This window comes from Sebastes umbrosus, chromosome 2 (assembly GCF_015220745.1).
Source record: "Sebastes umbrosus isolate fSebUmb1 chromosome 2, fSebUmb1.pri, whole genome shotgun sequence".
Taxonomy (NCBI): Eukaryota; Metazoa; Chordata; class Actinopteri; order Perciformes; family Sebastidae; genus Sebastes; species Sebastes umbrosus.
This window is the reverse complement of record NC_051270.1, coordinates 22697868-22719498: the sequence shown is the minus strand read 5'-3', so window position 1 is coordinate 22719498 and position 21631 is coordinate 22697868. Positions and strand designations below refer to the sequence as shown.

Below are 21631 nucleotides of genomic sequence, written 5' to 3'. Positions count from 1 at the left end.
GTGACAAATACAGGATGTTTAGTGTGATTATCAAATGTTATACAGAGTATTTAGGCATCATTTTGTATACATAAAAGTAAAGAAGCACAACATCCCAATAGTGTTTTCCTTAGTATTTTCCATATTGTGTTGTTGAGAAGATGCAAGGGATTAATAATAAATCACTGCTGTTAAATCTAAGGTAAAAGGTAAAACAAAATGCTCGATGGTTGGACAAAGCAATGAGATGAACTGTGTATTCAGAAAGGGTGGCTGGCCTCTCGTGGTGACAGCAAAGAACTGTGATGTTAAATCAGTAAAAATAGAGGACCTTATATAGCATACTCACACTTAAATAAAACCTTACAATCTTCACTTTGGCCATGTCATTTTTGGAAATTATATTTGCATGTTTTTTTTTTTTGCATTTAACTTTAACTTGCAGGGACGGGGTTAGGAGTCAGTCCTGCCACTACAACCTACCAGCCTGCAGACACTTACAATTATGAGATGCAGTGTCATATGCAGTGTTTTTGTACTAAAATCCATGATTATATTTTGATCCACATTCAGAAGGAAGTTAATACCAAAGCTATTCAAACAACCCTCTTCACCATTCCCTCTTTAAATCTATATATTTTGTCATCAAAATTCAACCCGCAAGACATTCACTGTCAAAAGCTATTACACAAGATGAAAACAACAATAGTCATGCCAAAAACATACACATGGGAATTACTTTTAGGTGTGTGAAATGTGAAATAGAGACTCCATGAGTTGATATACAGTTTCATGTTTATTAAAATGGGACGGATTTACAGTTTGTACACTCCATCCACATTGGCATTGATTTAGAAAGCAACAAACAAGTACAAATGCAGTATATACATACCAGTATACATATATTTATAAAATACAATAGTATTTTTTTAATCACACAACTGTACTGTATTTTTTAAATTATTTGAAGTTAGGAGGCCTTTTAAGCAAGCTACACTGAAACTGTTCAGACAGAAGGATGCTGTGCATAAGCTGTGAATTTCTGTCATGGAAAGTGAGTCCAGTCTGCAGAATCTACAATAGTCAGATCTCCATGTTAGAAAAATAGTCCCATGTTTTTCACAAATGTCCCTTGCAGAAATGTGTTGCAGTTATAGAAGGCTAGCATCAACAGCACAGGCACCAGAGAAACAAGCAAAACCTACAACAGTGATGTGATTAACAATGTCGGACTTCTGTAAATTAGTTTAAAAAAAGAAAAAAGAAACAACTGAGGAGACACTTCTGTTCTGTTGGTTTTTGCTTAATCAGAAACTAGGAACGCTTTAAAATCATATAGTCCATGGAGGCTTGATTTCGGGACAGATTTTCTCTTTTTCAGAACTAATTTGAATGGATATCTCGTACAGAGTTAGTAGTGTGTAAATTAAGGATTCATTTTCACGTCTTCTGAAGTCACAACCGTCAAAATAAAAAACCTGGATGGGCATCTTCAGTGAGAGACCGACGGTGGCACACCTCTAGGACGAGAGACAAGTGTTGAATATGAAAAAGAAAACATGGAGGTACACTATGATTTAACTTTATAAAGGGTGTTTTCTGTGTGCAGCAGCTCTACATTTGTCAGGGGTTTTCTCTCATTGCTCTGTTATGAATTTCATGCTTCTTCTGCCACCTCTGATGACACAATTTGTGAGATAACACAAAAAATGATTGAGGTTTGACATAAACATCTTTCTAGCAAAGCTTCACCTCCAGCAGACATTTAGGAATACGTCCCTGATTTTTGACTGTTCACACAATTTAGCAACACAAACACATTATGCACCTGCCATTAGTTATGTCCATCTGAGAGAAACATTTATGAGGTCCAAGCTGCACTTTAGTGCTTTCCAAACGTCGAGTATGTGTCAGATAACGGACGAAGCTGTGATCTGTGATGAAAAACCTGTCAACAATTTTAGGACCACTTTATGATATAATACTTCTATTTCTTTCTGTTTTTTAAGAGGGGTGTCATGGTGAGAAAGTTAAAGCCATAACTCAGCAGTTAGATGGAGAGCTGAGATGTATCGAGCCACATGTTCTTGGGCCATCAGAGCCATGAATGAAAAAAGTTTAGGAGTTATGTGCAGTGCAATATCATGCATTATGAGACAGACATGTTCTTTGACAGTCATTCGTCACTTTCATTAGGAATGCGGTAGAAAGTCGTCCTCGTCCACATCAACCGCTTAATCTGGAGGTTTTCATGCCAATCCTGTTCACTGTCAGTCTGATGCAACAGTAGCAGCTATGAGTTTATCAGTTTTCATCATCTGTTTGAAGATAATTTAATAACACAGTTGACATAAATAAAGATTCTGGTCAATATGGGAGAAAAAGATTTGGAGGTTTTGTTCCAAACAGCTTCATATAGTTGTTAAAGTTGTTATAGTTTTAACCATAATTTAAAAAGCATTTAGTAGAATAATGATACAGAATACCATCATTTGTTTTAAACACTTTACACATTACTGCTATGTTGTGGTCAAATACTTTTTAACAGCTTAAAATGTCTACATCACAATATGTAAGCTGTGAAAAAATACCTTTATAACCCACATATTGTAATAACGGAGTTGAATTACAATTATCTCACAGTATTCACATTGAAAATGTTTGGAACAAATTGCCTCCTCGCCCCTCCTGACTCAAATTTAATTTCAGAATAACTAATAATATAGTTAATGCCACTGACTGACCTTTGTTTTGTGTTGATCGTATTTAAAATATCTTAATCACTGTATGTTCAATAGCCAAACAAACAAAATGGATCTATGACAGCAGGCGAGCGGAGAAGATCCCTCTTGATTTATTCATTTGTTACTCAAAACCAGACAAAATTGTCTTGATTTCACATGATTTGAGATACTCTACATTTCTGCCACCTATATCTGAGCCATTACATTTGCTGTCACGCTTCACAATGTGTCTACTGACATATCAGTAAAGATTATTTGATTTGTGCAAGTTTTAGAGGGTCAATCTGATTGGTTCTTGATGCAGTTTGAGTATTGAGTTACACATATTCATGAGTAGTGAAGCCCTGTAAGATTTCATGTAGTGTTTTACACTGTTGTTGCTCCACAGACGACACATTGAGACGAGGTGTTTAACCATGATGACTGACAGGTTGGGATCAAACGGTTGAACTGAATTACTGTGAATACAACATCCAGTGCCCTTTTAGCTGAGGGGAAAATAAAGCAGCAGTGCGACCAGATCCCAGAGAGTAACAGACAGACAAAAGACTCAGTTTCCATCAGTACTGATGAGTCTTTGTAGTATTTCACATTAAAACCCAACACTGCAATGTGCAAGTTAGGACAATATCAATACAATACCCATATGAGGTGATTAGACCAGAACTGTAAGAGTGGTAATACCATGCATGCTTCAGAAATATTTGCAACAGGATTCAAATATTGTGTGTTCTGCAGTTCAAGCAGTTTCTCAAATTCAGTTTTTAACTGTTCAAGCGAAGACGATGACTGGTACGGCACTGAACCCACAGATACGCACAGGAGCCTGTCTTTAATCAACTCTCTGTTTAAATGGATTAAAGGGCCGGGTGACTTAGCTGTTCTTGTAGGACATGTTCAGACCTGGAATTAACATGCGTCTTGGGTGATCTGATCACAAGTAGACCCGTCAGTTCTCACCTGGCATTAGGATGTATCATCAGTGACCACTTGATCAGATCTCACTTCCCACTCTATATGCAAATAAACACGTATATCATTTCTGTTTGCAAAGACAACAAATGTGTTGTTGTGTTTAACCGTCGGATGGCAGCAATACAAATTAACAGTATCCAATTGTGTTTGGGAGGTTTGTCGCACTAAACCAGCCCGTTCTCATTCCCACGGCGTCAAATGCTGACGCTTTACTATCAGCTGATCGTTCGCGTCCCGCGTTCACAACGTCAAGTCACATTTTCACTGTACTAACGTAGTAGTTTTAAGCCAAACCATGTTTTTTCCTAAACCTAACTAAGTGGTTTTGTTGCCTAATCCTAAGCAAGTGTTTTTGTTTAATTAACAACATTCAGCATGTTTTTACTGCGGGCGAAAAGTGACGCCGAGGGGTCTCACAAAGCGTCAGTATATGACGAGTTGGGATAAGAACGTGTTGGCTACGCACACACTTCAGTGCCAATTTATTACTTGGCCTCGAGGGGACAGACTGCGTGAGATTGTGGATGACTCCCAGATCCCCATCACTGCCCCCGCCAACAACCCAAGGATTACTTTCATCGCAAAAGAAGTCATTCCATCATCTTACAAGCTTTTGTGGATACCCTTTCTTGGTGAGTAACAAAAAAACATTCACACACGCCAGGACACATTCATGTTCACACTACTAATAGAATGTGGCCATATGCGGCCCAGACCACCTCCGAATGTGGCCTGAGCGATCGGATCTCAATGCGTCTTGGGTCCACTTGTGATCGGATCACCGTGGACGCATGTTAATACCAGGTCTGAACAGGGCCCAACTTCTATTAAAGACTTGCCGTCTGAGTCAGTGTGGTATAATTGTGGCACAGGAATAAATAGATGACATCATCTGTCTCTCCCACACACATACATACTCGCACAGCTTTCTTTTGTGTTTCTCATCAGCTCCATAGCAGACTCTACTATGGCAAAGGGTGTTCTGTGCTTTTTGTCATCCCCACAGTCGTCAGCATGTCCTGCTTTACTTTGGTGCCTCTGATCACAGATCACATGACAGTTTGAAGGGTCAAGTCTCACGTATGGTTACTGCTATTAGTTAACTGTCTCTTAGTGGGAGAGTCTCTTACTCTCTGGGCGACACAGTGAGTATGGACAGGCACTCCACCTGGCAGACACACAACGTCAGGCTCACTGAAGGTGTTGTGGCACAGGTGGCATCCTTTCTTTTCAGATACAAAAATTGGTTTCTTCCGGTCTTTCAACTGAGGAGAAAATACACAAAAGTAGAGTTACAATGACTTAAAGCAGTAATGAGAACAAAGATAACACTAAATACAAAATTCCCCCCAAAAATGAAATAATTAATTATATGATTAAGACAATGTATGCTAACTCACTAGCATGTGGTAATACTAAATGTAAATGGTTGGATAATATATCATGTTCGCTCCCTAAATTGCTTCATCATTTTGAGAATCCAAGCTGTATTTGATAGTTGATAGTTTTTAATAAATTACAAAAGATTCATGACAAAGATATTCAAAAAATTGGATTTAAAAATCACAAGTCACAATCAGATCTTAGTCAATGGGATAATTTGCCAATTCAAATGTCTGGTAATATTTCAACCATTCAGATGAATAATTATTTGTTCTGCTCCCCATCCACCTAATTATTGGGACACTGTTTTATATTTCAGTTCATAGCGAGAAAGAAAGCTTACAAGTTTAAAATTCAAGAAAAGGTCATCAAGGTTCAGTTGATGGCTCCAACGAACGATTATTTTCATTATCAATTCATTTGCCGACTATTTTCTTGATTGATTGATTAAACGTTTGGTCAATAAAATGTCAGAAAATGGACATGCCCATGGAAATGTATTCAAATGTCTTGTTTCATGCAACCAACAGTCCAAAACGCAAATATATTCAGTTTACTATCATATGATAATGAAAAGCATCAAAAAATTTAAGCGAATGTTTCTCATTTTTGTTTGGAAAAATGACTAAAACCATTAATACAAAATAATTGCAGATCAATTTCCGGTCAATCGATTAAACAACTAATCTATGCAGCTCTACTTGAGCTCTACAGTTGAGCGCTGCAACAATAAATCAATTAGTTGTCAACTATTTAATTAGAAAATTAGGAAGAAAAAATACTCTCAAAACTCTCTGATTCCAGGTGGACAAAACAAGACATTTGAGGATGTCATCTTGGGCTTTGGGAAACACTGATCAACATTTTCTGACATTTTATAGACCAAACAACTAATCTATTAATCAAGAAAATAATCAACAGATTAATCGACAATGAAAATAATAGTTAGTTGCAGCCCTATTTCATTATTGAATTGGTTTATTCAGGATTGCTATATCTATTGGAGAAGTATTGAGGGAAATGCCAATACCTTTAAAACAAGTATTTTCTCTTAATCTGTTATCAGTATTATTGCTGTCAACCCTTTGTGAAACTAATGCAGTCTTATCCTTTAAATGACAAACTTGGTAACAAATCAAAAATCATAATCTAATAAATGATGGTGTCGTACCCATTAAAGCAACACATTAAACGAGTATAGCAGTTAGAGGAAGAAGAAACTATTTACTTATTTAACTCATTTGCATGTGTTTGTGTTATGTTATGCGTTTCTCACCCTGTCATGCAGCAGTTGAAGGTTTTCAGAGTGGGCTAGCCCCACAGCAATCTGGGAGGTGCGGCAGCCATGCATACTGGCCCTGATGGCTCGACCCAGAAAGGGCCGCAGCAGCTGCAGTGACCAGCCCTCAGGGAGCACGCGCAGGACACGAACCGCATCGAACACCTCGCCGTGCCGATTTAGGAGGTCCACTGCCGCCATCTCCATGTCTCCGCCTCCTGCTGCAGTCTGGGATTTTCCAGGAAGGTTCCCGTCTAGATACACCCCCAAGAGCAGGTGAAATAGCTGCTGTCGGTAAGCAGAATCCCGACAAGAAGAGGCCCATATACAGAAGGCCTCAGCAGACGGGAAGTCTCTCAGCTTGTGCACCAATATATGCAGTGCTTTATCATGCTCCTCCAGTTTTCCATGTAGTGTTGCACGCTCTAGCAGCAGTTGTTCACAGTTCTCCATCTTACCTAAACAGAGCAGAAGGACATGAAACATTAAGGGTGAACCTGCATAATAATCTCTCTTTGGGACTTTGAAGGATCAGACCTTGCTGTCAAAGATTGTCCAGTCACCTTTTCACACAGGGCTGCACGAAGTTTCATTGCATTTATGCTGCTACAATCTGTCATACAATATGTGTTAAGTCTAAGACGACAGTTGTTGGTTGTACTATAACAAGCTAAACGTCATAACAACTAAATCACTTCAATCGTCACAGAGCTGGTTAAAATGCTGCAAAACAGCATCCATCAAAGTTTACGCAAAAATAGAAAGATCCATCTTAAAAATAAAATATTCAAGTGTACTGTACTTTAGACCTGCGACTCACCTAAAAGAAACTGAGCACGGTATAGGTCGGACTCCCTGAGCAGAGCTTGGAGCTTCTCTCTAGCTCTGGTGATCTGCTCTTCATCTGTTGGCGACTCCGACAGCAGTGACAAGACCCTCTCCAGGTACAACACAACCAAGTGTGTGTGGAACTTCTCTTTCTGCATTCACACACGGAAGAAAACAATCTGAATGCAATAAACTTTCCATTAGGAGGTAATAAAATATCAGAAACAGTTACCCTACAAAATCAGTTCACATTGATTGCAAATTGCAATATTCAGATATTAACTTGATTAAGCAGCATTTATCTAATCACCTTAATATTAACGGTTATTAAAGATAGTCTCAAAACTAAATCACACAACATAAACATAAAAAAAGAAAGAGTGTTTGACATTGAGTACTAACAGGATTCGCCTTCATAACAACTACTGACATGAGAAAGGCTGTTATTCCTCATCTGCTACTGCGGAGCATCTCAGTAACCAACAGATGTTGCAGGACTCCTGGGAGGAGCCAGGCTCTTTCACAAGCAACATTTAGTCCGCTTTAATCAAACTCTGGTGCAGTTCAACCCCTGGTGCAGTTTGTTTGAGCAGTTGTGAACGCAGTAGTCGTACTCTGGTGCGGACCAAAACAATCGATCCGACACCGAGAGGTTGTCTCCAAGCGAAACCAAAACGCAGGCTGCCTTTGCGGGCATTTGTTGAGATGAACACAGGTAAACAACAGCTTAACATGAGTGGGAGAGGACTGCTTGGACTTCTGCAGAAGTGAGAGTCAAACCGAACCAGAATAAATAGAAAACTAACCAAAAGTATCAATTTCATTGATTCGGACTAGCCAAACAGACTATGGTTTGTGAAAGCACCCTAAAAGGCAACCTAGCTCAGAGGTCAGGTTTGCAGGAGGAAGTCAAGGGACAGTGCGAACCACTGAGCCACTGTCTCATGTGACCAGACTCATATTTAGAATGTGGTCAATAGTGAGTCTGTTGCAGTCGAATAATAATTCACTTTAGTACTTTGGAGAACCGATACTGCAGGGAAAGTCCTCTAATGATGCTTGCTACCCTAAAGGAAGGTTAGTGTTTAGAACAGCTACCACACAGTGTCTCTGGGGCAAGCATGGATTGAGTGTGTTGCTCAAGGACACTTCAACAGAGCCAACCGCTTGCTGACGCCAAGACTGAACCAGGGTCTCCCAGTTCTCTCTCACCACAAAGCCACAGCTGATATTTTTATTGTACCTTTATCCTTCTCTCCAGCACCAGGTGCTCCAGGTAGAGAAGCAGCACCTGGCTGTGCTTTCCCAGGTAAGTGATGACATCATCAGGGTTCAGTTGTGACAGCTCTTTACTGGCAGGCCTCTTAATAAAGATGTGGACACCTATCTATGAACAAAAAAGAAAGATCGGTTACCACAATACCTCTAACACTTTATGCAAAATACGAGAACATTATGCCATAAAATTATGTGAAAATAATCTGGCATGGAGGAAAAGCATGCAGAATATAAAATACTTGACAACCCACAGCATTACAAAAAAAAATCTAAAATCAAATGTGCAAAAAAGCACATTTAGTCTATCCACACATGGATGGAGTTGTATGCTGGTATATGGGAGCTCAATAAGAACTTCCTTTTATTTAATAAGGAACTGAAGAAATGGCTTATAAGCACTGGAAAGTGACAGATCAAATCTCAGCAGTCAGATTTTTAATGAACACTATTAGATGTGTTTTTTAGATGTAGCATCTTTCAACTGTTAATCATCATCATCATCATCAGTTGACCAGCACTAATAATCTTGCCAGCACAGTGACATTTTTTAGATCGTTTAAGGTCCTGGTAACCTACGGTGGGATTCTTCCGCAAGGCCCAGTCTGCATACTTCCACACAAGGTCCAGGTTGGAGCAGGAGCAGAGAAAGTCCACGATGTAGTCATAAAGGTCAGATCTTGTGGAGTCCTGCAGATCCCCATCTACCACTCGAATCCACAACTGTCAGAAAAAAATAAAGAGGGAATACGTTAAATACTTAAAACATTATGTTGGTGCTGATTCTGTGAGAACCAATAATATACACATTTTAGACGTACATACCTGAAGTGCAGCTGAATCCTGACCATTATAATGATAGAGCAGCCCAAGTGCAAAATACCTAAAAGAGGTGGAAAACACACTGAATGAAGCAAAGCCTCTCCCTTACTAATCTATTTTTGTACAAAGTAATTAAATTGGCTTGACTAAAGCGGACACAGTATTACAGCTTTATCAGGGTTGTAATTAACAGCAAGTATTTACCCAACAAAGCCCCATCTCAGTCAGTCCCTGTAGGAAATTGCAAATATACTGATTTCCCACAGTGTCCGCAAATTACAAATTTTAAGCATGATATAACCAGATCAAATGGAGACTACCAATTTACCCTAAACACTCTTTATCAAGCAGTGTAGCCACAATTTTAAAATGTGTGGATGCCGTTTCAGATTAATTGTATTTATGTGTCCAATAATAATAGCGCTTTTACAGAATGTGAAGGCTCTTGAAACTATAACATGTCTGTGTGTTTTTCATATGTGATCATTTATATTAACTTGTTCTCAAAACCAAAACTGATAATATACACACTTGTGATATTTCTCCAGCCATGGGACGCTGTCTGCTAGTAGGCAGGCATTGTCTGAAGCTAGCAGGTCTAGAAGGCTGTCATGATCCTGTTCAGCATACAGCTTTAACAGTGCAGTGTCCACGTCCTCTCTACAGCCATTGGCCACCTCTGTGCTTCGTACCTGTGTATGGAGAGGAAGAAAAACATTATGTAATACATATATAAAGTATTACAAGGACTTCTGACAAGTGAACTCACTGCAAAATGATGTGTATTTTCTTTTTCTCCATTTACCTCTCCCAAATAACTGATAAGGAATTTCTTGCATCGCAGCACTTTCTCCTGGTCGCCCTGCGCCAGGTGGTTGAGATCTGCAAACTCGTGGAGAGGAGGGTGGCAGCGTGTGAATGAAGAGGAAGCTGGCAGCAGCAGTGGGTAGAGAGATATCAACTCCCGCACATCCAGCTGACCCTTCCTGCAAATATAAACGGTAACAGAAAATGCTACTGAGATGAGCAATCAAGAACTAAAAGCCAGAAACTAGAGGAAGTAGAAAGCCATCATAGAACGTACACGACACCTCAGAGCTGTACAATCTTCAACATTTGTTGTAATAATAATAATAATAATAATAATAATAATTGATCGATAGACAATTACATTTTAAAATTACTAAAGTGGATCCAGATTCACACAATAAAAAAACTATTCAAACAGGAAAACAGACCGGACTGGAAACATAACCTCCTTGGCAGACAATTATAAAATTCTACATTTGTAATGTAATCACAAAGATTGGGAACTAAATAATCCCACTAAAGTGCAGTTAGAGCAGAAAAAGTGGGGGTTGGGGTAACAACTTTGGTCACATAAAACAAAATTGGTTGTTCAGTGAAATAAGGGTCCTAAGAAAGATTATGTGTTCTGCAAAAGGTTGTTGCCATGGAAGAAAAGCTTAAATCATAATTAATTAACAGGCTATGAAAAGACAGAAAGATTGGAATTGGAAAATATGAATGGGATGAGTTGATTGCTGTTGAAGGTTTAACAATGTATTCCAACAGTGACAAAGCTCAACATGGACTGGTTTGTGGGGTCAGTAATATCAGTTAAAATGCAAACAAACTTTTGGCCTGAAGGGCACTTGCTAGACTTTAGCCACACACAGTTTAATCCCATGAAAAAACAGAGCAGTTTAATAAACAAAGTAACACCGACTCTTACCTGAAGTGTTCTTTTGCTTCTAGAAACTCAAGTTGGCCAAACTGTATGAAACCTGCCTGCTGGAGGATTCTTTTGTGCAAAATCTGTACATGCAGAAAGTGACAATATATGAGACAATTTAGAACAATACTGTCAGTAATGTAATAGTTTAAATAAAAGATCTCAGCCTAGGCAAAGTTATCATATTATCATTGATTATTAGTGAGGCCAGTATCATTTAATGGTCGATAAATCACACATAACACCATCTTTTCGACATATTTCAGCCATTAAGGCAAAACAACACACTGTTTGTTACCTGGTACTTGTCTTTGGGAATATTTTGCTGTGCTCCCTCTGTGAGAATGAGCGCCTCCTCCACTCGGTGACTGGCCAGTAAATCCTGGATCTGTCTCTCCAGCGGCAGGGGTACCAGGACATACACTGCCTTAGTGGAGGCCAGAATGACCTTTCCTAAAACACACAATGCTCACAGATCAGAACTTTAACACTCTTAAACAGCCACTGATATGCATAGTGATATCCCAAGTGGCTTGTTTATATACAACCAACAAACTTAATTAATTGTTTAAATCTAATCCTGTGGCTTACACCTTTAAAACGTCTTTAGCTCTGGAAAGAGACTGCTTCATGAGTTCAGCTTGAGTTGCTTATCAGTTGTTCAACTGAAAGATTCTCTGTAATAGGAAAAGATTGCTAGTGCTCCAGATCCCATTAGGACTCCAGTGTACAGCTCTACCCAGCTTTCAGTCTCTTTCTGCTAAAAGGTTTTGATGTCTCAGTCCAGCAAGTCAAAGCAGACTCTTTCCAACCCTGCACTATTTAATAAGAGTGCTGTTTTCCACTTCCATTTTTCATAGCTCTGTGTACAACAAGGAAGCACATGACAGTTAAAAGAGACATGATTTCACTTCATTCTCCATTATCTATATCGGATGGACAAATCAAGCTCTACCGATTTTACACAAGTCTGTTGACAGGTCTTGTGGAGTACTTCTGTATATGTGGAAAGCAACATGTATAAAGCCTTTTTTGGCTCCAGAGGGAGCTGCACAAAGTCTGATACTTTTGTTTGAAACTGTCCATTGTGATACAAACAGTGTTAAAGGAGTGCAATGATAAATCGGGGGAGTATTCTTGTAAACCTAGGTATATAAAAACATGTCATAAATGGTAACATGGTTGATACATGTTATTGAGTACACCTGCAGGAGGCAGGACACCAGGGGCTCTGGAGCAGGTAAGCTGTTCCAGCTAACAGATCAACTCGTATAAAAGCACCGCCTACTGACCAATCAGAGCTGGTGCGCAGATTGTATGATAATATTGCACACATATGACCAAGTTTAAATCATAATCCAGGCTGAAAACAACACAGTTTAAACTGACAAACGCAGGAAGGACAGCTGGCTGTGTGCTGTGGATGTTAACCGCTTTGAATTGTGTTTTTATATTTCTTTTTTTACTTGTTCATGAGTCCGTTTCACACCGCCGGAGACAGCGACGCAGCTGAAAGAAGGCTGAAATAGTCACACACGCCACATCTTTGTTAAAGGGCATAAGGAAGTGTAATCCATTCATCCATTACACTTCTAAAAGCTATTTATATCTAGACGACTATATCCGACTTTTGAGTATTCCGTTAAATTAATAACTCTGTTAATTTACGCATTCACACATCGGGAATATTTTCTTTTGCCAGCTGTCCTTCCTGCATTTGGCTGCTTCAACTGTGTTATTTTTAGACTGGATTATGTGTTTAACTTCTTCGTATTTGTCTAATATTACTCTTCCTTTATAAAATATGCCGCTCTGCCTGTCTGTCTGCAAGTCTGTGGACTTGTCCATGTCTGTGATTGGTCACATGCTACAAACACCGCCCCGTTCATGTGAACGCGCTCGTAGCCAGACTGAGAAACCCTGGGTTGATTTACCGAGTTGATAACCACCTTCGTAGGACCGCTAAGCGGGAGCAGGATCTAGTTTGTTAGGGTTAGTTAAGCCAGATAACGAGAAGATACCCTGGGTATGTTGAACTCACTTCGTAGTACAGGCCTCAGGTGGGCTCTAACGCAGTTAACATAATGCTCCTGTCAGGTGATACTTTATATATCAGTTCTTCACCTCATTCTTACATCATTTCAGTTAAATAGTTGGTTTCATTAGACAACATAGGTTGAAAATCCTTGAGAAACCAAGATGTGAGGATACCTTCAAAGTCTTGTAGAATGTGTCCATCCCTGAATGAAAGGGTCTGTTTTAGCTGTTGGTCCAACATGCTGTGGATGGTGATGAAGCTTTCATCCAAAGCCACCACGTACGGAAAACACACAGCAGCACCAATCACGCTCTCTGACCAGTTGACTGGAGCCCGCTGAGAAACCCCTTCTGCATTGGCAAACATTCCTGGAGAGAGATGTGGACAGACAGGTTTAAAGATAAACAGGGATATGTCATGTAAACACTCCAAGTCAATAAATACTCATAACTTTTCAAAATCGTAAAAGTAGATGCACACGAGCTGTGAGAATTATGAAAGCTAGCTTGTTTAGACAATTCATAGACTACTTGATAAATACTGTCAGTTGATCTAATAAACAATAAATGTAAGTGTCATAAAAGTTAGTTAGGTTAGTTGAAACCATTGAATCACATGAAAATGTTAAAAATGGGTACACAATCAACTTAAAGAAAAACTGCCTATGCTTTGATTTCTGCAGTGTTCACAAAATGTAAGACTTTATAAAAGACATTAGGGACAATAAGGCCTACAATTATTTATCAAGTAAATTAATGTATGGTCATTTATATCACATTTTCATCTATAGTTCCCAGCTGTAAAAAACAATAATTCCTAGTAAAATAATGAATCCATAAATGTGACCTGTACGCAGATAAATGGTAGAAAACTGATGGATGGATTAACCAATTAAAAATGAATTAATAAATTAAAGTTTCTGCTAAAACTGATACTTGCCCATTATGAGTAGAGTGCATGCACAATCCACTGTAGCATCAGTCTCACTTGTAGTTTATAGATAATGTCTCTATAATAACATCTCCCGACAGCCCACAAACACATACCAAGACAGAATATTCATAACCTTTGTAAATTACTTTGAATATTTAAGATTTTTTTTAAGGGAAATGAACTCAATGCTTTTAAAGACTTTTCTGCAGATACCCTGTTTTTGTCCCGACTTACCCAGACCACCAGGTGCTGCCAAGAGGAACTCCTCCCTGCCGATCCTCTTCACAATGGGTCTCCTCTCTTCGCTGTTGTAAGGGAAGAGGTCTTGGGAGGCTCCTGTGTTGTAGTTCAGAATCATGTACTGTGTAGCGAGGGCCAGGCACAAGAAGTAACCATCAACACTGATAGCACAGGGCTGCTCTGGAGTGGTCACCTCTTTGACCAGCTGCACTCTGTCCTCATACACCATGTAAATCTGCACGGTCCGCCGCTTGGAGGAGAGCACACCCATTTCCACACAGAACGGATCACCGTTCATCGGGTTCTCATTAATGCAGAACGCTGATACACCTCTGATCTTGGCTCCACCTCCTGCCGCAGAGGGCACGGTCTCCAGTGTCACCATGTCGACCAGGAAGACTATTCCATCGCAAAGCACTATCAGACGTTCCAAAGCGGAGGCAGCTCGCAGCTCAGCAACTGGTTTCTTGAGGCCCAGATATTTGTGCAGTAGCTTCTGAGCCGAGTAAGTCAGTTTCCCTTTGGAGGAAGTGACCTCGTCCAGCAGGAAGTGGTGGATGAAGCAGTCATTGGTGCCCATGTACAAGTGTTTTCCACAGCATTCAATGCACTCGATGTTGATGCGAGCCTTGTCGCCCATGAGGAGGTCTCGCTCCACAGCGGGGACTAGCTCAAAAGCCTTCACACTCATCTCAGCCAAGGCATCTACACTAGATGATGGAAAACAGACAGGCATCAACAAAACTGCAGACAAATTAAACAATCAAAAAGACAGTATACTGCATAACATTTTCTTGTGATACATTACTAAGTCATTGGCAATATAAGTAATGATAAATAGGATATACTGAGGCATGGGCGTGTCCCTCATTCACAACAAGCTCTGGACGTATTCTGCTTTTAGGTAGGGGTGTAACGATCAATTTGGATCAATAAATCGATTCAATGATCAACGATCCAATATCACTGATTCAAAGTGGAAAATATTGATACATATCGTCATCTATAAAGTACAACTTTATTTTGAATTTCTCTCTTTATATTTATTCTTTTTATTTAAAAAAAGATAGTTTTTTATTTAAATGTCTGGAAGAGCTCAGTAATAAAATTGTCAAATGATATTTGTGTTGCTTTTTGTGAGTTGATATAAATATAACTGACTGTATTAAATGAGCATATGATATTGTCTCATATTGATCACGGGCCCTGAATCGAATCAAAATCGTATCGTGGCAGAATTTGTGATACTAGAAAATAACGTATGGTTGTCCAAAGAATCAATATAATATTGTATCGTGATGAAACTTGTGATTTTCACACCTACTTTTAGACAGACTTTTGCTCATTTGTGACTGATTTACCTCTGAATAATAACACACATGAGTGTGTATTATAAATCCCAAACATTCCCACTATGTTAAGGTTTAATCTTAAGTGTTGGTTGGAGCAAAACATCATCTTGGAGCTCTTGGAAATTGTGGCAAACATTTCTCACAATTTTCTGACATTTCATAAATCAAAACAATTAATTGACAAATTTTAAAATGAAATAGAGTTGTTGGCAGCCTTCTACATACCCCAACTCTCTGGAATCACCTCCCCCAATCTATTAGAGCTGCTGAATCTCTGGACTGTTTTAAGCGGCTCCTAAAAACCCATCTCTATATGCAAACCTTTCTATAGACCTCATCCACATGTGTGTTTGTTTGTTTTTGTTTGATCTGTTTCTCATTGTTTCTGTGTTTCATATTGTAATTTTTCCTTGTTTTCATCATTGTTTGATGTCTCATTTGTGTGTGAAGCACTTTGTAACGGTGTGTTTTAAAAGGTGCTATATAAATAAAGCTTTACTTACTTACTTACATAACCTCAACAGCGCACAGAAGTCTGTTTGTGCTCAGTTAAGATCTGGCATTGAGCCTTTGGCAATGACTGTAGATTACAATACATGTTTCTATATTAGGCATATGACTTAGCAATAAGGACTGACCATCAACATATGAAAGTGTTGTGTGTTTAATAAGTTAATCTTATATGTTCTGACACATGGATATATATACAGCATTGTGTGTTTTGCTTTCCCTTTTGTTCTGTTCTTTCTTGCCCTGTAATGCAAGTAGAGTCTTGTCCCACATATGGGCTGGGCACTTCTACTTAAAATACTACTTATGGCCTAGCTCCCATGGTCATACATATAATTGATTAATATCAAATTACTGGAGTGCTTATTTTCACAGCCATATTAAAAGATATCTTTAATGTCTGCCCTGTTGTGGTAACTTAGCTCCTTCCCTACTAATGTATAACGTTAGCTAGCAAAATGTCATGTGTAATGTCTTGAAGCTAAATCAGTCCTCTTTCTTGATCAGTCTTCATGTAGTGTCTAGTTAAGAGTTTATTTTCAACAGTCCTGGTAAACATTAGCTAACACACTCTCATGTAACGTTGCTAGTGGTGACAGCTAAAGACCCATTATTATAGCAAACCCATAATAATAATAATAATAAACTTTATTTGTATAACACCTTTCCAAACATAGTTACAAAGTGCTTTACATAAGGTAAAATAGTGCAAACATCAAGATAAAAACAATACAGAATAAAAACATAGGCTAAAAAATAAAATGTTGAACATAAATCTTTTGTACAAAAAGTCAATAATAATGAAATTTAAAACAAGGGCTTGCTAATAAAAGGCCTTCCTGTAAAGGAAGGTTTTAGAGGCGTGATTTGAAAGAAGAAACAGAGTTTACTCTGCCATGAAGGCTAACTAACAGCAGCAGCAAAATATTATACTAGGTAGCTTCTAGGCTACCTAGTTAGCTTCTGGAGTAGCTAACTAGCTTCTAGGCTAGCCACCTAGCTTCTGGGATAGCTACCTAGCTTCTAGGCTAGCTACCTAGCTTCTAGGCTAGCTACCTAGCTTCTGGGCTAGCTACCTAGCTTCTAGGCTAGCCCCTAGAGCTTCTGGGCTAGCTACCTAGCTTCTAGGCTAGCTAACTAGCTTCTAGGCTAGCTAACTAGCTTCTAGGCTAGCCCCTAGCTTCTAGGCTAGCTACCTAGCTTCTAGGCTAGCTACCTAGCTTCTGGGCTAGTTAACTAGCTTCTAGGCTAGCCCCTAGCTTCTGGGCTAGCTACCTAGCTTCTGGGCTAGCTACCTAGCTTCTAGGCTAGCCCCTAGCTTCTGGGCTAGCTACCTAGCTTCTAGGCTAGCTACCTAGCTTCTAGGCTAGCTATGTAGCTACTCCAGAAGCTAGGTAGCTGGCTAAGCTAACGTTAGCTTACAGAGACAGTGATGCTAGCAGGCTAGTTAAGGCTGAGCTGGATGTTCAACGTGGCTGCAGAAGGGCTGATTGATAAAGAGTCTCACGGGGTGTCGGTCCGTAGAAAGGTTAAAAACAGCTAGTTTCTCCCCGGCCTCCCTCCCTGTTCCTCCCTGGAGATGCTGCTCTCCCTCCCTGGTGTCTCCTGGTTCCTCCCTGGTGTCTCCTGGTTATCTGTTGACGTTAGCCATCATACGTACCGCTGCACACAGCGCTGTAAGGACGGCAGGCCGGAGCTCCACACACACACAGGCGGGCCTTACTACTCCAACAACAGCCGCCACGACAGATCGTTACAGTCAGACATTAATACAGCCATGATGCCGCACCGACAGGAGGAATATACAGCTTGAATGGTTGCGTTAGGTCTTCCTCGTCCAGTATATAAAACGCCGCCCATTTGCACTGAGCTGCTGCTGGCTGCAGGTGATGCAGGGTGCGTTCAAGATCCTCTCAGCAAGCAACAGAGTGGTTAGATTATTCATCACATTTCAAACTGACTTCTTAAATATATATATATGACCAACAAATAATCAATAATAGATGAATATGCCTAAAAAATCAATATTTGTATTACATTTTACATATACACATATATACACATACAGACAGACTATATTAATAATTAAATTATACAATGAGATGTTTAGTCCGAATTTCAAAGAGAGAGACATGACATTTCATGAATTATTACATTACATATCTAACAAAGAAAACAAATAAAATAAAAGATAAGACAAAATAAATAAATACCTCAAAGAAGAAGAACAAAAAAAACAACAATTTCAACGAATATGCCTACAATTTTAGTGCAAATTAACACAGGTTTCTTCACTCATATGTAGTGGAGGGTGTCAAAAGATTTCTGAGTGTTGCAAGAGCAAATATTATATAGATTGATAGATAGATTGATAGATAGATAGTAACTTTATTGATCCCGAGGGAAATTCAAGTTTCCAGCATCACAGTTCCATGGTGCAAAACATGTTAGTAAAAAGGCAGTAAAAAAGTTAGTAGTGCAAAATACAAAGTACAAAAAAATATACCAGATATAAAAATACAAGGAGATGAGGAAAAACTGATAGAAGTGAAGATAGTGCAGAGTAACAGCTGTGATATAGGACTATTGAAAAAGTGAATATAGTGCAGAAGCTTAGTAGTTTAGTCCACGAAAGTGCACTGTATGCATTATTATCTGTCCTGCAGATTAAAGTGATGTACACATTAATGCATCAATAATTATAATACAGTGATCTAAATATTATTCTGAAATGGAACATTGTGCATAATGAGTACGCAGCACTGTCTCTTGTAATAGAGTATTTCTACACTGTGGTAAATTCTGAATACTTCTTCCACCACTGCATTTTAGTGGTAGTGATGCACTTTATTTTACTTGTGACTCACAAGGTAAATGTTTTGAGTGAGTACATAATTATTGATGCATTAATGTGTACTTGTACTTGAATATTTCCATTTACGCTACTTTATACTTCTACTCCACTACATTTATTTGACAACATTAGTTACTAGTTACTTTGCAGACTTATAATATTAATACAAAAATATAAATCAACCAATACATTCTGATGTATCACTATGGATTAAGCAACTCAGCAGTATATAAAGTGGTTGAAATCAGCTCCACCTTTACCAGCTACAATATTTATTTATTTTTTTAGACAGAGTTTATTTCTGAATTTTGTTAATACAACTCTGACAATCCACTGCACAAACATGTTTGGACTGATAGATATCCCACCCAGCCTCCTCCCACCACCCATGACAACACCCCGAGGTGTACAAATAAAAATGATCATAGTAAAAAAAGTAAAATAAGATAAATAAACATAAATAATGATAAATTGTTAGTTGTCAAAAGAGTCCTCCCAGCTACAATATTAAAGTGATGTAAAAATTATTGCATCAATAATTATAATACAGTGATCTAAATATTATTCTGAAATGGAACATTATGCATAATGGGTACTTAAGGTACATTTTGAAACCAGTATTTCAACATCAGTAAGATTTTGAACGCAGCACTTTCACTTGTAATAGAGTATTTCTACACTGTGGTAAATTCTGAATACTTCTTCCACCAATGCATTTTTTAATTTTGTATTTATTTATTTATTTGCACATATATAAAACTGCACAAAATCCAGTCAATGAAAAAAAAAACAAGAAATGTGTCAGGAGAGGTCAAGAAGCCACAGGCTTATACAAAGGACCTCCTCCCAACCCCAGGAGAAAAAAACAATAACAAAAAAGGAATAAAGATCTAAACTAACATCATTTTAAAAATACAACAAAAGTTAAACAACAACAAGAAGTACACAAAATGTGCAAAAAAACCTAACCAAACAGTGGAAAACAATCCAATAAAAATAATGAAATACATAAAAAAAATAGGTACAGAAGAAAAGAAAATATATCTAAACATATCAAAAGATAATTAGACATCATTAATTAAATGTGATGATAATTTCCTTTTAAAATGTTCTATTTTAGTGGTAGTGATGCACTTTATTTTCTTACGACTCACAAGTTAAATGTTTTGAGTGAGTGACTGCGTTAATCAGGACAAATTAAGAGTTGTTTTTGAGCAGTATGAATTCATGTAAGGGATTTTATTTCATGTTTCAAAAACAAGTGTACACAAATAAATATAAATAAATACACACAAATAAAAATAAATAATTATAGTAAAAAATAAATAAATAAATAAAATAAAGTAAATAAACATAAATAATGATAAATTGTTAGAGGTCAAAAGAGTCCAACCAGCTACAATATTAAAGTGATGTACACATTCATGCATCAATAATTATAATACAGTGATCTAAATATTATTCTGAAATGGAACATTGTGCATAATACTTAAGGTTAAGTAAGTAATTGTAGTAGTAGTAGTTAAGTAGTAGTACCTTAAGTACTTAAGGTACATTTCGAAACCAGTACTTTAACATAAGTAAGATTTTGAACGCAGCACTGTCTCTTGTAATAGAGTATTTCTACACTGTGGTAAATTCTGAACACTTCTTCCACTAATGCATTTTAGTGGTAGTGATTCACTTTATTTACTTACGACTCACAAGTTAAATGTTTTGAGTGAGTGATTCTCTTTATCAGGACAAATTAAGAAGTGTTTTTGAGCAGTATTATTATCATGTAAGGGATTTTATTTCATGTTTAAAAAACAAGTGTACACAAATAAATATAAATTAATAAATAAATACACACAAATATACAAATAAAAAAAATAATTATAGAAAAAATAAATAAATAAATAAAATAAAATAAATAAACATAAATAATGATAAATTGTTAGAGGTCAAAAAAGTCCAACCAGCTACAATATTAAAGTGATGTACACATTAATGCATCAATAATTATAATACAGTGATCTAAATATTATTCTGAAAATGAACATCGTGCATAATGAGTACTTAAGGTACATTTTGAAACCAGTACTTTAAAGGTCCCATATTATGTTCATGCTCAGGTTCATACTTGTGTTTTGTGTTTCTACTAGAACATGTTTACATGCTGTAATGTTCAAAAAAAACTTTTATTTTCCTCACACTGTCGGCCTGAATATACTTGTATTTGTGACATCACGAATGGACAGAAATCCTGACGGCTTGTTTCAAATGCACCATTTCTGAATACGGGCTGTGTGTATTTTTCCGTATATTGAGTGTTTCGATACTGTCACAGTATTAATATAGGACTTAAGACTGCTTTATAATAAATAAAAAAAGTGAAAATCTCACTTTTTTATAATATGTCGCCTTTAACATAAGTAAGATTTTGAACGCAGCACTGTCTCTTGTAATAGAGTATTTCTACACTGTGGTAAATTCTGAATACTTCTTCCACCACTGCATTTTAGTGGTAGTAATGCACTTTATTTACTCATGACTCACAAGGTAAATGTTTTAAGTGAGTGACTCTCTTTAGCAGGACAGATTAAGAGTGTTTTTTTTTAGCAGTATTAACTCATGTAGGGATTTTATTTCATGTTTTTAAGAGCTGCAAAAAAAACAAACAGTAACAACCGGTGAAAGTCCCG

At 37.8% G+C, this 21631-nt stretch overlaps 1 protein-coding gene across 3 annotated transcripts; it reads right to left on the bottom strand.

The window, feature by feature from the left end:
- Nucleotides 1-756: 756 nt before the first annotated feature.
- Nucleotides 757-17994, bottom strand: tgfbrap1 (transforming growth factor, beta receptor associated protein 1). Of its 3 annotated transcripts, none has more exons than XM_037748806.1 (13): nucleotides 17754-17994; nucleotides 14226-14941; nucleotides 13232-13426; nucleotides 11319-11473; nucleotides 11021-11103; nucleotides 10091-10271; nucleotides 9817-9977; nucleotides 9289-9346; nucleotides 9043-9186; nucleotides 8432-8575; nucleotides 7181-7340; nucleotides 6358-6818; nucleotides 757-4963 (listed from the first exon to the last, which is right to left on the bottom strand). In XM_037748806.1, the coding sequence occupies exons 2-13, from the start codon at nucleotides 14920-14922 to the stop codon at nucleotides 4775-4777; spliced, it is 2628 nt and encodes an 875-aa protein (XP_037604734.1). In that variant the 5' UTR covers nucleotides 14923-14941; nucleotides 17754-17994; the 3' UTR covers nucleotides 757-4774. The 3 variants fall into 3 exon arrangements, with proteins under 3 accessions (XP_037604734.1, XP_037604725.1, XP_037604744.1); XM_037748797.1 differs by having other exon boundaries at nucleotides 14226-14936; XM_037748816.1 differs by lacking the exon at nucleotides 17754-17994 and adding an exon at nucleotides 17601-17731.
- Between the last annotated feature and the right edge of the window lie 3637 nt (nucleotides 17995-21631).

Bases quoted from the DNA above. Each gene is read 5' to 3' on its own strand.
- tgfbrap1 (XM_037748806.1), bottom strand. From the start codon at position 14,922: ATGAGTGTGAAGGCTTTTGAGCTAGTCCCCGCTGTGGAGCGAGACCTC. The intron at 13,427-14,225 runs GTAAGTCGGGAC...ATCTCTCTCCAG, and splicing joins GGCAGCACCTGGTGGTCTGG to GAATGTTTGCCAATGCAGAA. The intron at 7,341-8,431 runs GTACAATAAAAA...GTGTGAATGCAG, and splicing joins TGCTGGAGAGAAGGATAAAG to AAAGAGAAGTTCCACACACA.